Below are 14,583 nucleotides of genomic sequence, written 5' to 3' on the forward strand. Positions count from 1 at the left end.
GGAATCAATACTGTTAAAACTTGAGACTTATGGAAACACCGCAGTAGCATAGTACTGATAATCCCTCACACACATACAAGTCATCTGAGTGCTCGGAACACGTGCACACGTGCACACGCAGACTTCTTTGAAGACAGGAAGCAGACTGATGAGACGTTTCGGAAACACGCTTGTTACTTTTCTATCTGGCATGCATGCACAAAGCGGACATTCTATGCCCTTACTGACATACATTCGCTTTCCAGCCTTTCATTTACAAACATGGCGAAGTCTTACAGTTAAGTAGAATAATTTATTGCAGTTCTTCATTTAGTCCTGTGTCAAAGTCAATAATAACACATGTTTAAAAGGCAGAAGCATTTACAACCCACAAACACACTACAATCGGATATTAAGTAATGGCAGCTTGTCATGGCAATTTCAGGTGGATAGCAAGGCGACACATCTTTACGATGGAGGACAAAAGTGGCACCTTTTTCTCACTTACAAAAGCGTATGCTCAAAAAGCACTCGGTTGTTATTTACAGTGGCAAGATGTGACGGTGTTAGAATTATTGCTTTACATTTTTCAATCACTAATTCATCTGCGAGTTTTGAATGAAAAACTTAGATCATAGCATAGGAGTTGAAAAGTCAAAGATCCTATCTAACAAGTAAAGCCTTTTTCCTTTTGAGGTTTGATTTTGTGCATTACATTCATTTCTATCCTCCATTTCTTCGCCCTTGTAAAGATCTACTTTAAAACTCACACTTTTAACATTTTTCTGACCACTGTAATCACGCCTGATTAAGAATCTATTATTTAGTGGCATAATTTTGGTGGATTTGCCATCCTTAGAATACCAGCTGTTCTTAGATAGTCATTGTGAGGGTGATCAACCAGATACATTTGATACAAAAATGACACTAGGTCGGATTCAAAGAGTGACTTCAAGTGATGTGCTGCTTGCTATGCATGATTTCCATTTTTGCTCTTGATGCCAAACGAGGTACAGTACTTGTGTTATATCTGATTAAGCTGTCCAACTTTCAAACAAAGTACAAAGAATCGCCCAGTGCTCATGATTAATTTAGCAGATGTGCATGATAATACTTTCCAGCTGTATGTAGCCTCAATCCTCTTCCAGGAAGTCAGCAGGAATTTCAGTTTTAAAGTGTTATTTCCATTCATAGCTGTGGGGCCATTTACAAACACAAGTGTGTCACTGAGTGGGAATAATTGTTAGAAGTTAACACAATCCGTTGAGTTTTCACACAAACCATTGTACATAAGTGGCTTATTGTGCAGCAGTGTTTGAAAGCATTTTTCACAAAACTTTGGGAGCTATCTGAAACGCAAAAACTAAGATCAGATTTGAAAAGATCACGTATGCGGCAATGAAGGTGACAATCCCATGAATCAGATTTTTAAGGTAAAAAAAGGTGCTGGTTACACGCTTGGAAGCGTGCTAGAACTCATGTTTGTTAAACCAACAAACCCAAATGTGCTTTGAGCCTTTCACCATTCTCACCAGTGTGACCCATTTCAAAAGGCTAAATAGGCCTTTTCAGATGTCACGCACGACCTGCAGGTTTCGACATCGAAACATCGTGCAGGTTCTTTGACACGTCTGGTTGAGTGTAAGATGGGTTCGCGTGCACAAGTACAAAATGTGTCATTAATCCAGCTCGGTTGAGTCAGGCATTTCTGTGTGCTTTTTTCCATCTTCTGTTTCCTCTTCCTCCAGCTGGGGTGAGTTTCTCCCTAAAGAGGCTTCCCCTTCTGGTTCATCTTCACCCAGTTGATCCTCGACCACACCACCTCGGGGTACGAGTTCCTCTGCATTTGGTTCCTCTTCCTCCCCTGTTTTCTCTTCATCGCTCTCCTCATCCAGTATTTTGAGAAAGGAGGCAGGGCCAGCGAGGTGGAGGTGTGGCGAGTCTGAGGGCGGCAATAATGTGAGTGATTCCACCGTCAGAGTCTCCGGGTTGCTGTCAGTGAGGAGGGAGATAGTGGGTTGCGAGGCCGGAGTGAGGCTCGGGGCCAGGTTGGGCAGAGATACTTGGGTGGAGGGGTCGCTCAAAGCGCCCCCCTCGCATGACGAGGACGGATGAGTGTTTTCCAAGAAGGTGCTGTCATCTTTTGGAGGAAAACAATGCCACTTTAGTGATTAACATGAGGGCTCATTTATTAATTCTGATTTTCTATGGCTTGCATTTTGGTGAATCACAGAAGCAGGTCAAAAGCATCAACTACAGTACTCAATTTGAAAACAGTGCAGAAACTATAGGTGCACACAAACGCAGTATTTAATTACCATATTTCGCCCCCAAAATTTATATTTTAAGACAGTTACGGGGTAGTATATTACGAAAAATAAATAAGGACCGTATTTGCGCATTGATTGATTGGTCGGAAATATATGACGATCACAATTGCAATAGTTGGATGCATTAGGAATCAAACCCAGACAGCAGCGGGAAGAGTGCTGGATAGTATCCACTAGATCAGTGTTTCTCAAATGATGGGTCTGGATCAAAAGTGGGTCCCTGGCCTTGCCAAAATAATGCCATGGAGGAGAAAAAAACCAAGTGTGAATTACACTCTTTAACAGTAGAACGCTATGATGCTCTGCTCGATCCATTCTAGCTTTGCAATCAATTCACAGGCACGGTTTGGGATGAAAGTTATATTATTATTATTAAAGCTTTGAAAACTCTCTCGGTGTACCGTCTTTCTTTGTAAATATGTGTAACCATGTATAATATGTATTTGCAACTGTATATTTTTGTAATGTATTTATTTTAGAGACTTATTGTGATATGTTTTCTACAAGCGAATCAAAAAGAAGGGGCGGAGCAAACGCGGGCTGACGGGAAGTGGGGTAAAGCTGAGTTAAATCTCTTTGTTGTTGCAGCGGACAATAGTGGATATATATTTTTCCCACCCTTAACTTTGGAAATATACATTTTTTTCATTGGATTACTTTCAACAGGACCTGGACTTTAAAAGTTTGCATTAAATTCTAACTACCGGTATCATTTTCTGTTCATGTTGCCGATTGTGGTGAATGGATTGTGTACTATAGCTGCAGTTACAATTGCACCACCTAAAGTCAGGTTTGGGTAAAACTTGTGGCTGTGTTACATGTTTAAATGATGGCGCATGCGGCTTATATACATGTGCGGCTTGTGTAAGGACAAAACTAATTATGTCCGCAAAATGTGGTGCATGCGGCTTATAATCAGATGCGCTCTATAGTCCGGATTTTACAGTAAGTAGCAACAGGAAAAAAGTAGAAAACAGTGACCACAAGGATCTGAGCCAAAGAAAAAACGAAAATGGTGTACGAGTGCCTGCCATATAAGCATTGCTAGACGGTACAGTGATTGGTTTGAAAATTAATGATATTTTTCATGTTTTACCAGTATGTTAATATTTATTAACTATTTGCATAAATATTTATCCATGTTTGGGTACTTGCTTAATAAATATTTCTAATCTAATAGTATGTGGCTATTTTAAAGCAGTTTTAGGGGGGAGCCTTAATGCAGTGTAGTCTTATCAGTATATACAGTACTTGAAGTTGTTAGTTTTGCTGGTCATTTCGTTTTATAAAATAATAATTAAAAAAAAATAATAATAATAATGAGAATATATTGTACTATATGTGCTTTGAACAGCACAATCATTTCATTGGATATATTTGAGAAGTGGATTTTTTTTCTTTATTTGGTTTGCAGCTTGTCATTTACAAATCTTAGTTTGAGATAAGAAGAAGCAAAAACAAATTGTATACAGATTTGTAATCACTTTGTTATTTAATTTGTTAAAACATTTGTATAGTGACTATAAATAGTGTAATAAGGAGATAAATCCTATTGCATTTTCCATTCGTTATCTATGTTCTTAGTGGCCTTGTGGTTGAGATTCAGCGCTCATACGATTTATACCCGGGTTCAATCACATTGCCACCAATGTCAGGCAACAGTGGTCAGCCAAAAATATTGACTGATCAGTTATTACAAAAAATGTGATGATACACCGGTGTGAATTCCCTTTTTTTTCTCCATACACGGTGGTACACGTTGAAATCTTTTGGGTGCGCCTAAAAAAGATGTATGTTAATTTTATTAAATCAAAAACAGACATTAACGGATAAAACATATATAAACTGTGTTTTACTTACTAAAAACTGCTATCTTGGTTTTGAATCATTCATCTTATACAATTTGGATTTTTTTAGACAGACAGACAGACAGACACTTTATTCATCCCCGGAGGGAAATTCACATTTCCAGCAGCATCCCTGAGCTGAGAACAATACAATAATAAAGCAAAAAGAATACAGCAGTTTAGAGTCCTCATCCATGCAAAGCAACTACCTGCTTATCGGGGGCAATAGTGATTCAGTGTCTTGCCCAAGGACACTTCGACATATAACACGGAGGAGCCGGGAATCAAACCTGCAACAGCTTGATCCAAGGATGAGCGCTTTACCTCCTGAGCTACTGGCTGAGTGCAGCTTTCTCATCTTTTTTCTTCCTTTTCAACTGATTGGGTTTGTGCTATATAAAGGTGCAACTTGATGTCTAAGAATGCAGTTCCGTAAAATTCTGACTATAAGCCGCGACCTTTTGCCCTTGCTTTGGACCCTGCGGCTTATGCAATGTTGCGACTAATATATGCATTTTTTTCCGAGGGGCGTCCGAGTAAAGGTAAGAGAGAGACACATGGAAAACAGTACATGCGTCGAGGAAGACGCAAGCCTAATGTAACTTTGTGCTATGTTCACTAATAAAACTAGCATGAACAAACCCTCATCATGGAAAAAGTGTCAATCAAAAGGGGAGCGCTACCATATTAGGAATCATTTTACGAGTCTGTTTATTTGTAAACTGAAAATATGTGGCAAAACGAAAAGATAACACGAAACAACGTCCAATGACGCAGAAATGTTTTAGGCGAATTTGTATTTATCTGTCGGCATTATCGAGTATTTTGTAGTAAATATTCGACACGGTTGGATTCAGTGGATTGTCCTTGATGTAACGATTACATTTTCATGGACATTCAAACAACTTGACGACAGTAAGGAGACATAACGGTGAGTTACGCCCACTTTATAGTTTTTGGGTATCTCATTTCAGACTGATCGTTATATTTCTCGGATGAGTATATTTTGAAATGGTCGTCGGAATGTTAAGGGGTTAAGGTACCCTATATTATTAAAACTCTTTCTGTGTACTGTCTTTCTTTGTAAATCTGTTTCACTGTGGGCACGTGCAGTTTATAGTCAGGTGTGTATGTATATACAAAATGGTATTTCCTTTAAAAATGTACATGGTCCGGCTTATAATCAGGTGCGCTTTATAGTCCGATTTTTTAGGTTTATCATCCATATACTACCATCATTTGACTGGTGGTACAATACATGATTACTTATACTGATGTCACGAGACACAAACCGTCAAGTTAAATAAAAAATGAGTCTTTTGTTTTTCCAAATAATGGGGATCTTTTACGTTCTTTTTATTAGCAGTGTTTTTTACCTTGGAACTGAACTTGGTTAGTCACTTCTTTATTGATGAGTCGCTAAAATTAGAGGAGGCATGCCATTCATTTCCTTGTTTTATGCTCTTGGTAAATTCTTTGTAAACTATCTTTACCTCAATAGGGTCGTCACTGTTCCAACCTTTCTCAGTCGAGATAATAACCCTTTCCAGACGCTTACATGTCAACTACTTAATTTCCTGTTTGGTCTTGAAGTTCTTTAGATAATAAAAGTTTGGACACATATTTCATTGCCAAATTTAACTTTTTCGGGCCTTTAAAAGCAAATATTCCAATTTCTTCTGTTCCCCTAAAAGAAGAAATCCGGTGGGAATCATGTATAATGCAGAGCCACAAATATATCTGGGATAACTTAAATTGAAAGAAACATTTACAGCAACATACGTTGATTTGATTTGAACTAATGAACAACATACCGTGCATAAAGTTTGAGAGGGATCCATCAAATGTTATGCTATATAGCTAACGCGAGTAATCATCTTTTTATCATTTCCACTTTGAAAAATGCCTGTGTGTGTAGGGTAAGTGTGCCACTAAATTTCTTGTGTATGACTGTTTACCTGCAGGGCTCTGAGCTGAAATAGTGCTCGTAGTAACGGAATCGCATCTTCCTGTGCTTCCACTCCCACTGGAGGGAGTTGATGGAGAAGAGAGTGGAGAGGGGGTGTGTTGCGACACACAGTGAGCCATTGCGAAGCCTACGCACAACGCACATTTACAGTACAACATAACACAAATAAATGTGACGCCAATTAGTATGAAGTAAAAGCCAATCATCACACTCTTACCTGGGACTTTGTCTACTGAGGCGAACACTGCTCTGCTGGCCGTGGGGTCAATGGGTGCTCGCCTTGACTGCTCATAAAAACGGAAAGGGAGACCACCGGGGGCAGCGTTGGCCGTCTGTCCGAAACCTAGCACCTCTGTCGTACTTGGCTGCACCGGCAGGTCCAAAAGAGCTGTGTAATGTCATGAGACAACAAACCAAAGGGTATAGAAACTGAACCACAAAAAAAAAACAGGGTGCTGTCAAGCTCCAAAACACAACTTTTGGCTGTGTTCGCATTAATGCACTACAAAACAACTAGTTACAGGAACGCACTTACTTTTCTCGGGAGAGCACTGTAACACATTATTAATAGAAATATATTACTTGAACCTCGCCAGAACTTGGTGCACTAACACGACTTATTCAAATCAGTTCTCGTATATCAATACCATCCACTCGGTTCCCCCTCACTCAGGACGGATTAAAGAAACCTTAGTCTGCCAGCATCACACTGCTAATCACATCATCAGAGTAGTGTTGGCATGATTATCTGGCTCTACAAAGTAGAACCCAATACAGTTATGGTGGCACCGTCTCAGGCACAGAGAATACTCTCTCTCTGCTGATATTCTTTCTACCTGTATTTTCTACTGTAAACCAAAATACTAGTATTAAGAGGTCAACTTAAATGCACAAATTTGGTTCTGTGTCACCAATAGTGAATGGTAGGCAATACGTGCGGAGGGGGCATGGCTTTTAAAAGAACAACAAACCAACGGGAAATCAATGGGCCAAACCTAAGGACGGAAGTTATGGTAAAAGTGTGCTCAATTTTGGTCTTTTCATTTGTAAAATAATCTATTCAATAAACCATGCCTGGACAATTACTTTTAAATGAAGTAACGGTATCTAATTTGTAATTTTCAGAAACGTACCCAACACTGACTTTTGCTGTCGAGTAGCACACTAATCAATAATGTTTTTAACTAACTTCTCTCTTATAACATTTTTTTACAGCAATCGGTGCATGTCAGAGAGGATGCCATACTAAATTTAAAAACTGATATCAATTCTTTTTTGGTTTGAACAAATTTATTGACACTAATAACAGAAAACAATCATGACAATCTCAACAGCAATTAAGCACAGTCACAATATTATATTCCAATATGACGTTTTTAACAGCAAACACAAAGTGAGGTTTGAACAACCCTTCTCGAAAATCTTATTAGCAATCAAGCATATTCACAATTTCATTATATAACATCTTTGTTAGTGTCAATAGATCCGTCCAGGCCAAGGATAATTTTCAATTCTGAGTATGTATGTTGAATGTCTCCAATCTAAGACATTGTTTATGAACCAAAGGATTACATCAGTTCAGTTATGGTAGGTTCATATTGATTTTAAAGACCAATAAATAAATACATTTCAACATACTCTGTTTAATCTTGTATAGTCTTTCACATTAACAATGACCATCTTCTCAATCCGGTTGCTGCACAGTTCAACAGCTCAAACATACGCTAAAAAGAAGGAAGGATGGGTAATAATGTTTGTCAGTGTTTTGTTATTGGTTCAGCACTGGTTTTGAACACAAAGTCCGGCAATGATTCTTGAGCAAAACTGGCCTGATTTATAGCAATATTTGACATTACTCACACAACTTAAATTTTAGTAAAAGGCACTACATAGGGTTGACCGTACATTAATAAATACTCTACTACATTTGGAGATCAGATCTGACTAATAAGGTGTGTTTATAGCAGGTTAAGCATTCTTTCACTTTCATTACGTCTAATAGGATTTCTTGGAAACACCCTAGTGTGTAAATAAATACCAGTAGTAACTAAATGTTAGGGACTGTGCATTCTTACCTGCTATTCTCTGCATTTTCATGCGTCTAGCTTGGATCCGGCCCTTGGCTAGTCTTTGCTTTGCGATAATGCAGCGGATGTGGTCGGCAAAGATAAAGTTGGCTTGTAGTATAGGAAGCGGTTTGGCATGCGGATTGGAGCTGGGCTTGTGTATTACAATGCTTAAAGCTCGGCTGTCGTCTTCAACACCGGACACCTGCATGTCCTGGTGGTGGAAGAAAAACAAAATGGGAATCAGAATCATGGGTCTACTCCAGCGTCGTGTGATTCAAGATATAAATTGGAAGATATGAAACCTAGATTCAGATTCAGATCTACTTTATTGTCATTCTAGTACACGTGTATACAGAACGAAATGTCGATACATCTGACCCGCACAGTTTCCTTGAATGTACAGATATAAGTAAAAGTTGTATTGTATTATGGCTACGTATAGTATTTTACCATAGTGCCGATAGTGCAAGAGGAGTAGCTAACCAGATGTGCAAAATGGGCAGTCAGGTTAACAAGTCAGGTAAACAGTAACATTAACACTGTAACAATAACGCTGTAAGTACAATAGTGCAGAGAGCAAATGTGCAAGGAGTGGCAAGCTATAAAGAACTGCCAGTAGTGCAAAAAGTCAGATTAGTAGTGCAAAAAGTCAGATTAAATCCCTATTATTAGTATACAAAGCCATTGAACACCAACTGCCAAGAAATATTTAACCTTTGTATCGCTACAGAATGGACATCATCTCAGGGGAATCCATTACCTCCAGGATCCAAACTTCTCGCACCAGACAGAAAAGCCATTGTGCTACCCAAAAAGCTATTCGTTAATGGAATTATTCTAAATGGTGAACTTCAAAATGCCCCTTGTTTATGTCAATTTATAAAATCTATACCATATGTATTTTGGATAAATACACTGAATGATATTAAATAATCAACATTTTCTTTGGGCATCATAAGCTATGAGTCACAAACAATATTATTCTAAGTTTTAAATATTTTACAAACCTTTTTATTTTAAAAACATTTTCTTTGGGTATCACATGCAAAGTAATACTATAATAAGTTTAAAATGTAACTTCCCTGTCTTCTAATTTTCCCTTGTGTGGTAAAGATCTGTTTTCTTGTTTCAGTATTAAATATGCCTTTACTGCAAGGAAAGAAAAAGAAAAAATGAAACGGGTGGAGAATAAAAGCTTTGACTTCACCCTACTTCCTTTTGGGCTCATCTTTATGAATAATATCATTGTATTGTTCAGGGGTTTTCAGCTTATTTGCAAGTATTTTGTTATTCACTTTTGTTCAGGTTCTTGAGTTATTCCTTGTAATCATAATGAAAGCCAATACCATAACTGGCTGCTAGTGACCATTTAGCAATCAGGAACCTACCATTTGGTCTGCACAATAGGGAACTGAACATCCTTAATTGTAGACACATTTTCTTTGTTGTGGACTTTTGATAATAGATTTAATTATGCAAGTTTAAGATTAAAAAAAATCAAACCAGGAAAAAGAATCTTTTTTTCAGAGTACAAACACAAGGATATAAAAACACAAGGAAATACCTGCAATAAGCCGGCAAACTTGACGACACCCCAGCCAAGTCGCTTAGTTTCCGGCTCGACCAAACTCATCTGATAAACATCAACAGCGAGAAACCGCTGAACCTGGCCACCATCCTTACTGACCACCATACATGCTATTAAGTCACTGTTATCTGGAAAAAAAGAGCAGATCGTTAGGCATATGAATTTGTTGACCCAATATCATCAGAAGCCACCTATTTGCGACCTTAAAGTAATTTCTTTACTTAATGTCTGTAAATTCTTAGTCATTATGAGGAGAGGAAAAAGCTAGGTCAGTTTTGCTGAGAACCATACAAACACCAACACAGTACTATTGAAAAAAAAAAATCTCAAAAAATACGAGATGTAGAAAAATTCTCGACCAGATATATGACATCACAAATATTGGTTTAAAAGAAACACATCGATATTCTACTAGTGTAATAGTGTAATAGTTATTAATGACAAAGTATGTTTTGATTGACTGATAAAATTAAGCTTGGGTCTATCTTTTTACTTTGGCATGCAGGATTTTATTGGTTATCGGTATCAGAAGGAAAAAACGGTTATCAAGCATTCAAAAAAATAATACCAACAAATCTTGAGATTAATCCTTCCTTAGTTGTACTTGAGAAAGGTAGATTTTACTGGACACTCATGTGTGACATTACTTGGAAGAGTTAAACAGCAGACCAACTCTGCAGTCAGTCAAACAGATATCCAGGCCTTTGACAAATCGTTTCGACCACAATGACAAACACAAGGTTTATATCCTGAGTCTTACTTCCTCTTACTGAAAAAAGAAGAAAGAACTGCAAAAGAAGAGGCCTATGGCATTACCTCATGGGTCAACTTTTTTTTCTCCAACACGGAAACTGGCCTGGGGAGAGATGGGCGCCACCAGACTGTACTTGCCCAAGACACACCACAGGAAATGGGGCCCCTAAAACACTAGTCGTTGAGGGATCTAACCAACCACCCAACCTTGGGTTACCCAGCACATATTTTTTAGTAAATACATACAGTAACTGTAGAATGGCATTCAAACTCACATTATCGACCCTCTCATAAAACACATGACAGTCACAAAAACTTTGAATATTGTGTTAATATGATTTATTTTTTGTAATGTCGTTGAGTCGACAAAAATGTCATACATTCTGGATTCTTTACAAATCAACTGAAATGATGCAAGTATTTTATTGTTTAATATTGCTGATTATTGCGAGAAATAAAATATCCAATCTCAAAATATTACAATGTTTTGAATGTTGAATGTTTTCTGAGAAAACCAGCTTTTTGTGAATGGATACATTTAAAGCAGAACCTTCACTCACTCCAGAATTTTTTTTTGCATGAGTGATACCTCTAATATCTAAACCATGCATTGCATAAACAACACAAGGGCACTTTGCTTGCAAAATAACATTTTATTGCAAGAACTTTGGCATGAACTATGCATGGACGATGCATGGACTTTGAAAAAACTTACCATGGCGATAGCATTCCCTCAAGCGACCACATTCTTGCAGACGTGCACACAACGTCATCCCTCTCAGACCAGATGATGACAATGGGACTTTGTCTTTTTGTTTTAAAGTAACAAGCTCTGTTTAACAGTTAACTGCTTATCACTATTTATCGATATATTCGCTACTCTCACTACAATGCTTCAGTAAGCCTACTCACTACGTGGGGCTGCCCACCCACTCACTTGACCGGATACAGGAAGTTCGGCTTCCTCGATGTGTGGACAATGATCTGATCAAAGCCACACCTGCAATCTAATTGGGATTTATTATACTGAAACCATTCCCAGAGGTTTGTTACTTACCGATGAGCAGTGCCAAACCCTTTATAATAGTTTGTTAAAATAAAACAAGAAAACAGTATATATACGTTAAGGCATTGAATAATAATAATCTATCGGTTAACCACTCCCTGAACCAGAATCATTGTCATGAAAACTCAAAATGGAAAACACATTTTCGTGCTCATATTTGTGTGGTGACACAGAAAAGCTTGCCTTTTTAATATATAATGAAGGTAACATTTTGTGTTTGTGACTTACTAAGGTCTAAGACATCATCAGTCTTTATAAGATCTTCAGGTCTAGTAAGGGGCAGTTGTGTCTCTGGTTCCCCTTGGAGCTGCAGTGACAATGACCGCAGCATGAAAAACACTCGTATTGCCTAATGGGAATAAGAGGATTCACACAAACGCAAATAATTGTTAGCAGTTGATACAGAACCTTAATGGATACACAAACACAAAAAATAAGGTATTTTGTTTGATTTGACTTACCCTCCGAGTCTTCTCTACATCTCCACAAGGTAGCCTTTTAACAAAGTCAATACCAGTCAGAGGTGTGCCAGTGGGTGGCAAGAGTATAGATGCATCCATCATTAGGTACTCCACATTCAGTGGTTTATTCTGAGATTGTTAAGGACAAATGTGAGCATGCCTTAACACCAGCAAATACATGGGTTTGAGACAGCAGACAATTTTTTGGTAGGAAAAGAGCAACAAACCGTCATACTCCTGTATTCATCTTCAAACATGTCCAGAAAGATCTCCTCGCCCTGCAATTTAGTGAATCACAAATACTTGAAACCCAGAATTATAGAACAAATCATTATTTTCCACACGTTGAGAAACTTTAGGCAATGGGTGTGCAAACTTTGAGTCACAGGCTGCATTGGGTTTAAAAAAATTGGGCACAGGGGCCCGTACAGCAGGGAAAAAAATATTGATTTTCCGTATCAAATCATCATTTACCTCAAAAATACATGAGGAAAAAGACTTATACTATTTTTCGCATGCATTTATGATTAAATGTATTTGCAGACATCTACACACAAACGTAATATTTCAGTTTATATTTATTTATAAAGTGATTGATTTCATCAAATTTAGAAAGGCTTATAATTAAAGTAAATGAAAATATTTTGTCCTTTTTTAAGTGATTAATTTGATAACATGCATTGAAAAACTCAAAATAAATTAGGACTTTCTAAAACATTTTTTTGTGAAATTCAATTAATATCCTAACAACCAAAATAAATACATTCAGGATGTTTTTCTATAAGGCAGGGACCAACATAAAGAGTGGCACATCTAGTTTTTTTATTTATTTTTACCATTCAGTCACACTAATAGCATTATTGTCTAGGTCATTTTGAGGACTTTAGTGAAAAAATATTTATCTCAAGAAAAATTGTCTAAGTCAAGTTCATGAGGCAAAGGATCTCAATTTGGCCCAAAAAACTGAGTTATACACTTATTGTGTGTTATTTTATAAGTGTGACAACATATTTTCATTATACACGATGTGCCAAAAGTTACATTTGAAGCACCAATATCTCCTTCACTATGAATAATAGTGAGATACAAGTGGTGCCATTTAGAGCTAATTACATTAAGTTTTTTGAAAGGCTACTGAATTTATTTATTTTTTCAGACCCAATAATGGCTGGCATCCATTCAACCAGAAAAGGTTGGGTGTTTGTCTTTTGACCAATGATAATCATATTGGACATCTTTGAACATTTCATGTAAAATTGAGATTATAAACTTAATGAATTTACCACGTTCATTTTTATATCCTTACTTGGTTTCAAAAAATATTCAATGTCAAAATGTACCCAACACATTATTAACATTTTTGTTTTGGAGGGCCGAATTAAAAAGCCTGAAACAAGGCTATGTGGCCTGGAGCCGGTAGTTTGCCCACCCCTGCTTTAAGAAACAAATCATCATTTGTTTTAAATACAAGTCAGTTTTTGCATGTGTAATATTGGTACAAGGGGATCTAAAGGTAATACTAACACAATGTGACAAACGCCTAGTGTTGTGCCGAGTCCTGCCCTTTACTTTTTCTTTTGTTACTTCTTGAAGAATTTCAGTACACGAGTCATTGAAGAGGGATGTTCAAAGTGGATTTACGAAAGGGTACTATGTGGATTGTTATCGCGTCTGGGAATCGACTGAGGCGACGGTGGAAGAGAAAGCAATAGCCTGACTACAGGTTCGACCAACTGCTCACGGCTAGGATAACAACTCTGCTAATCTCCTGATGCGGAGTCTTATCTTTCTGACAACAGGTCCATTAGCCATGAAACGAATGACTTGGAGCAACAACTAGAGGCAAACGGCTACATTCGGGACGGTTTTATTTAAATGATTGAAGATAACTGTCTCTATTCAAGGACACCTGATGAGACTCGCAGCTAGCTGTCCGCTATCTAAATTGCTCTCTTACACTGAAAGGAGGAGCCGTCCAATTTCCTTTGACTTTTGTATGATGACAATGAAACCATTCATTCAACCGCTATTGTGTGTTATTATTTGTACATCTATAATTATTATTTTGTTACAGTCATATACTGAATCGGTAATGACCTCTTCTTGAGGTAAGTTAAACCCTTTAAGGGGTTTTATGAGGTTGCGACGCTTCCTTGCGGAATGTAACTTTTCGTGGGTGGTTCTGTTCCCTTGCGAAAGCTCTCTACTTTGTATTTAACAATGTTATTGCACTTCATTTCATTGCACTTTTGTTATTATGCAACATTATTTTTCATTCTCAAACAATGCAATACAACTATAACTTAGGCGAGTCTCCAGGCACTATGTTGTAAACTTTTTTTTCTGCCCCCTTTTTTTTTTAAATATGTTTTTCTCTTTAAAGTCTTTATTACATGTTTATATGTTATTATGTTTCCCTGGAGAGCCATGTCTAATCTTTTTTTATACAATGTTTCACAACATTGGTGACAAAAAATATAATTCAATTCAATATCTTCATTTAAAATGTATGTTGCATACT

General features: G+C 37.4%; 1 protein-coding gene across 3 annotated transcripts in view; it reads right to left on the reverse strand.

Moving 5' to 3' along the window:
* Positions 1–272: 272 nt before the first annotated feature.
* The window catches only part of clec16a (C-type lectin domain containing 16A), a 31,049-nt gene continuing 16,738 nt past the window's right edge, over positions 273–14,583 (reverse strand). For all 3 annotated transcript variants that reach the window (XM_088333993.1, XM_088334001.1, XM_088333984.1), the window contains 8 exons: positions 12,290–12,340; positions 12,063–12,191; positions 11,830–11,950; positions 9,759–9,910; positions 8,201–8,405; positions 6,343–6,513; positions 6,115–6,252; positions 273–2,119 (listed from right to left, as the gene is read on the reverse strand). In XM_088333993.1, the coding sequence (XP_088190119.1) occupies positions 1,659–2,119; positions 6,115–6,252; positions 6,343–6,513; positions 8,201–8,405; positions 9,759–9,910; positions 11,830–11,950; positions 12,063–12,191; positions 12,290–12,340 (1,428 nt within the window). In that variant the 3' untranslated portion in view covers positions 273–1,658. The remainder of the gene's footprint in view (positions 2,120–6,114; positions 6,253–6,342; positions 6,514–8,200; positions 8,406–9,758; positions 9,911–11,829; positions 11,951–12,062; positions 12,192–12,289; positions 12,341–14,583) is intronic.

Source organism: Urocampus carinirostris, chromosome 1, assembly GCF_059441175.1.
Source record: "Urocampus carinirostris isolate Australia breed hairy pipefish chromosome 1, RoL_Ucar_1.0, whole genome shotgun sequence".
In the NCBI taxonomy this organism is placed as follows: Eukaryota; Metazoa; Chordata; class Actinopteri; order Syngnathiformes; family Syngnathidae; genus Urocampus; species Urocampus carinirostris.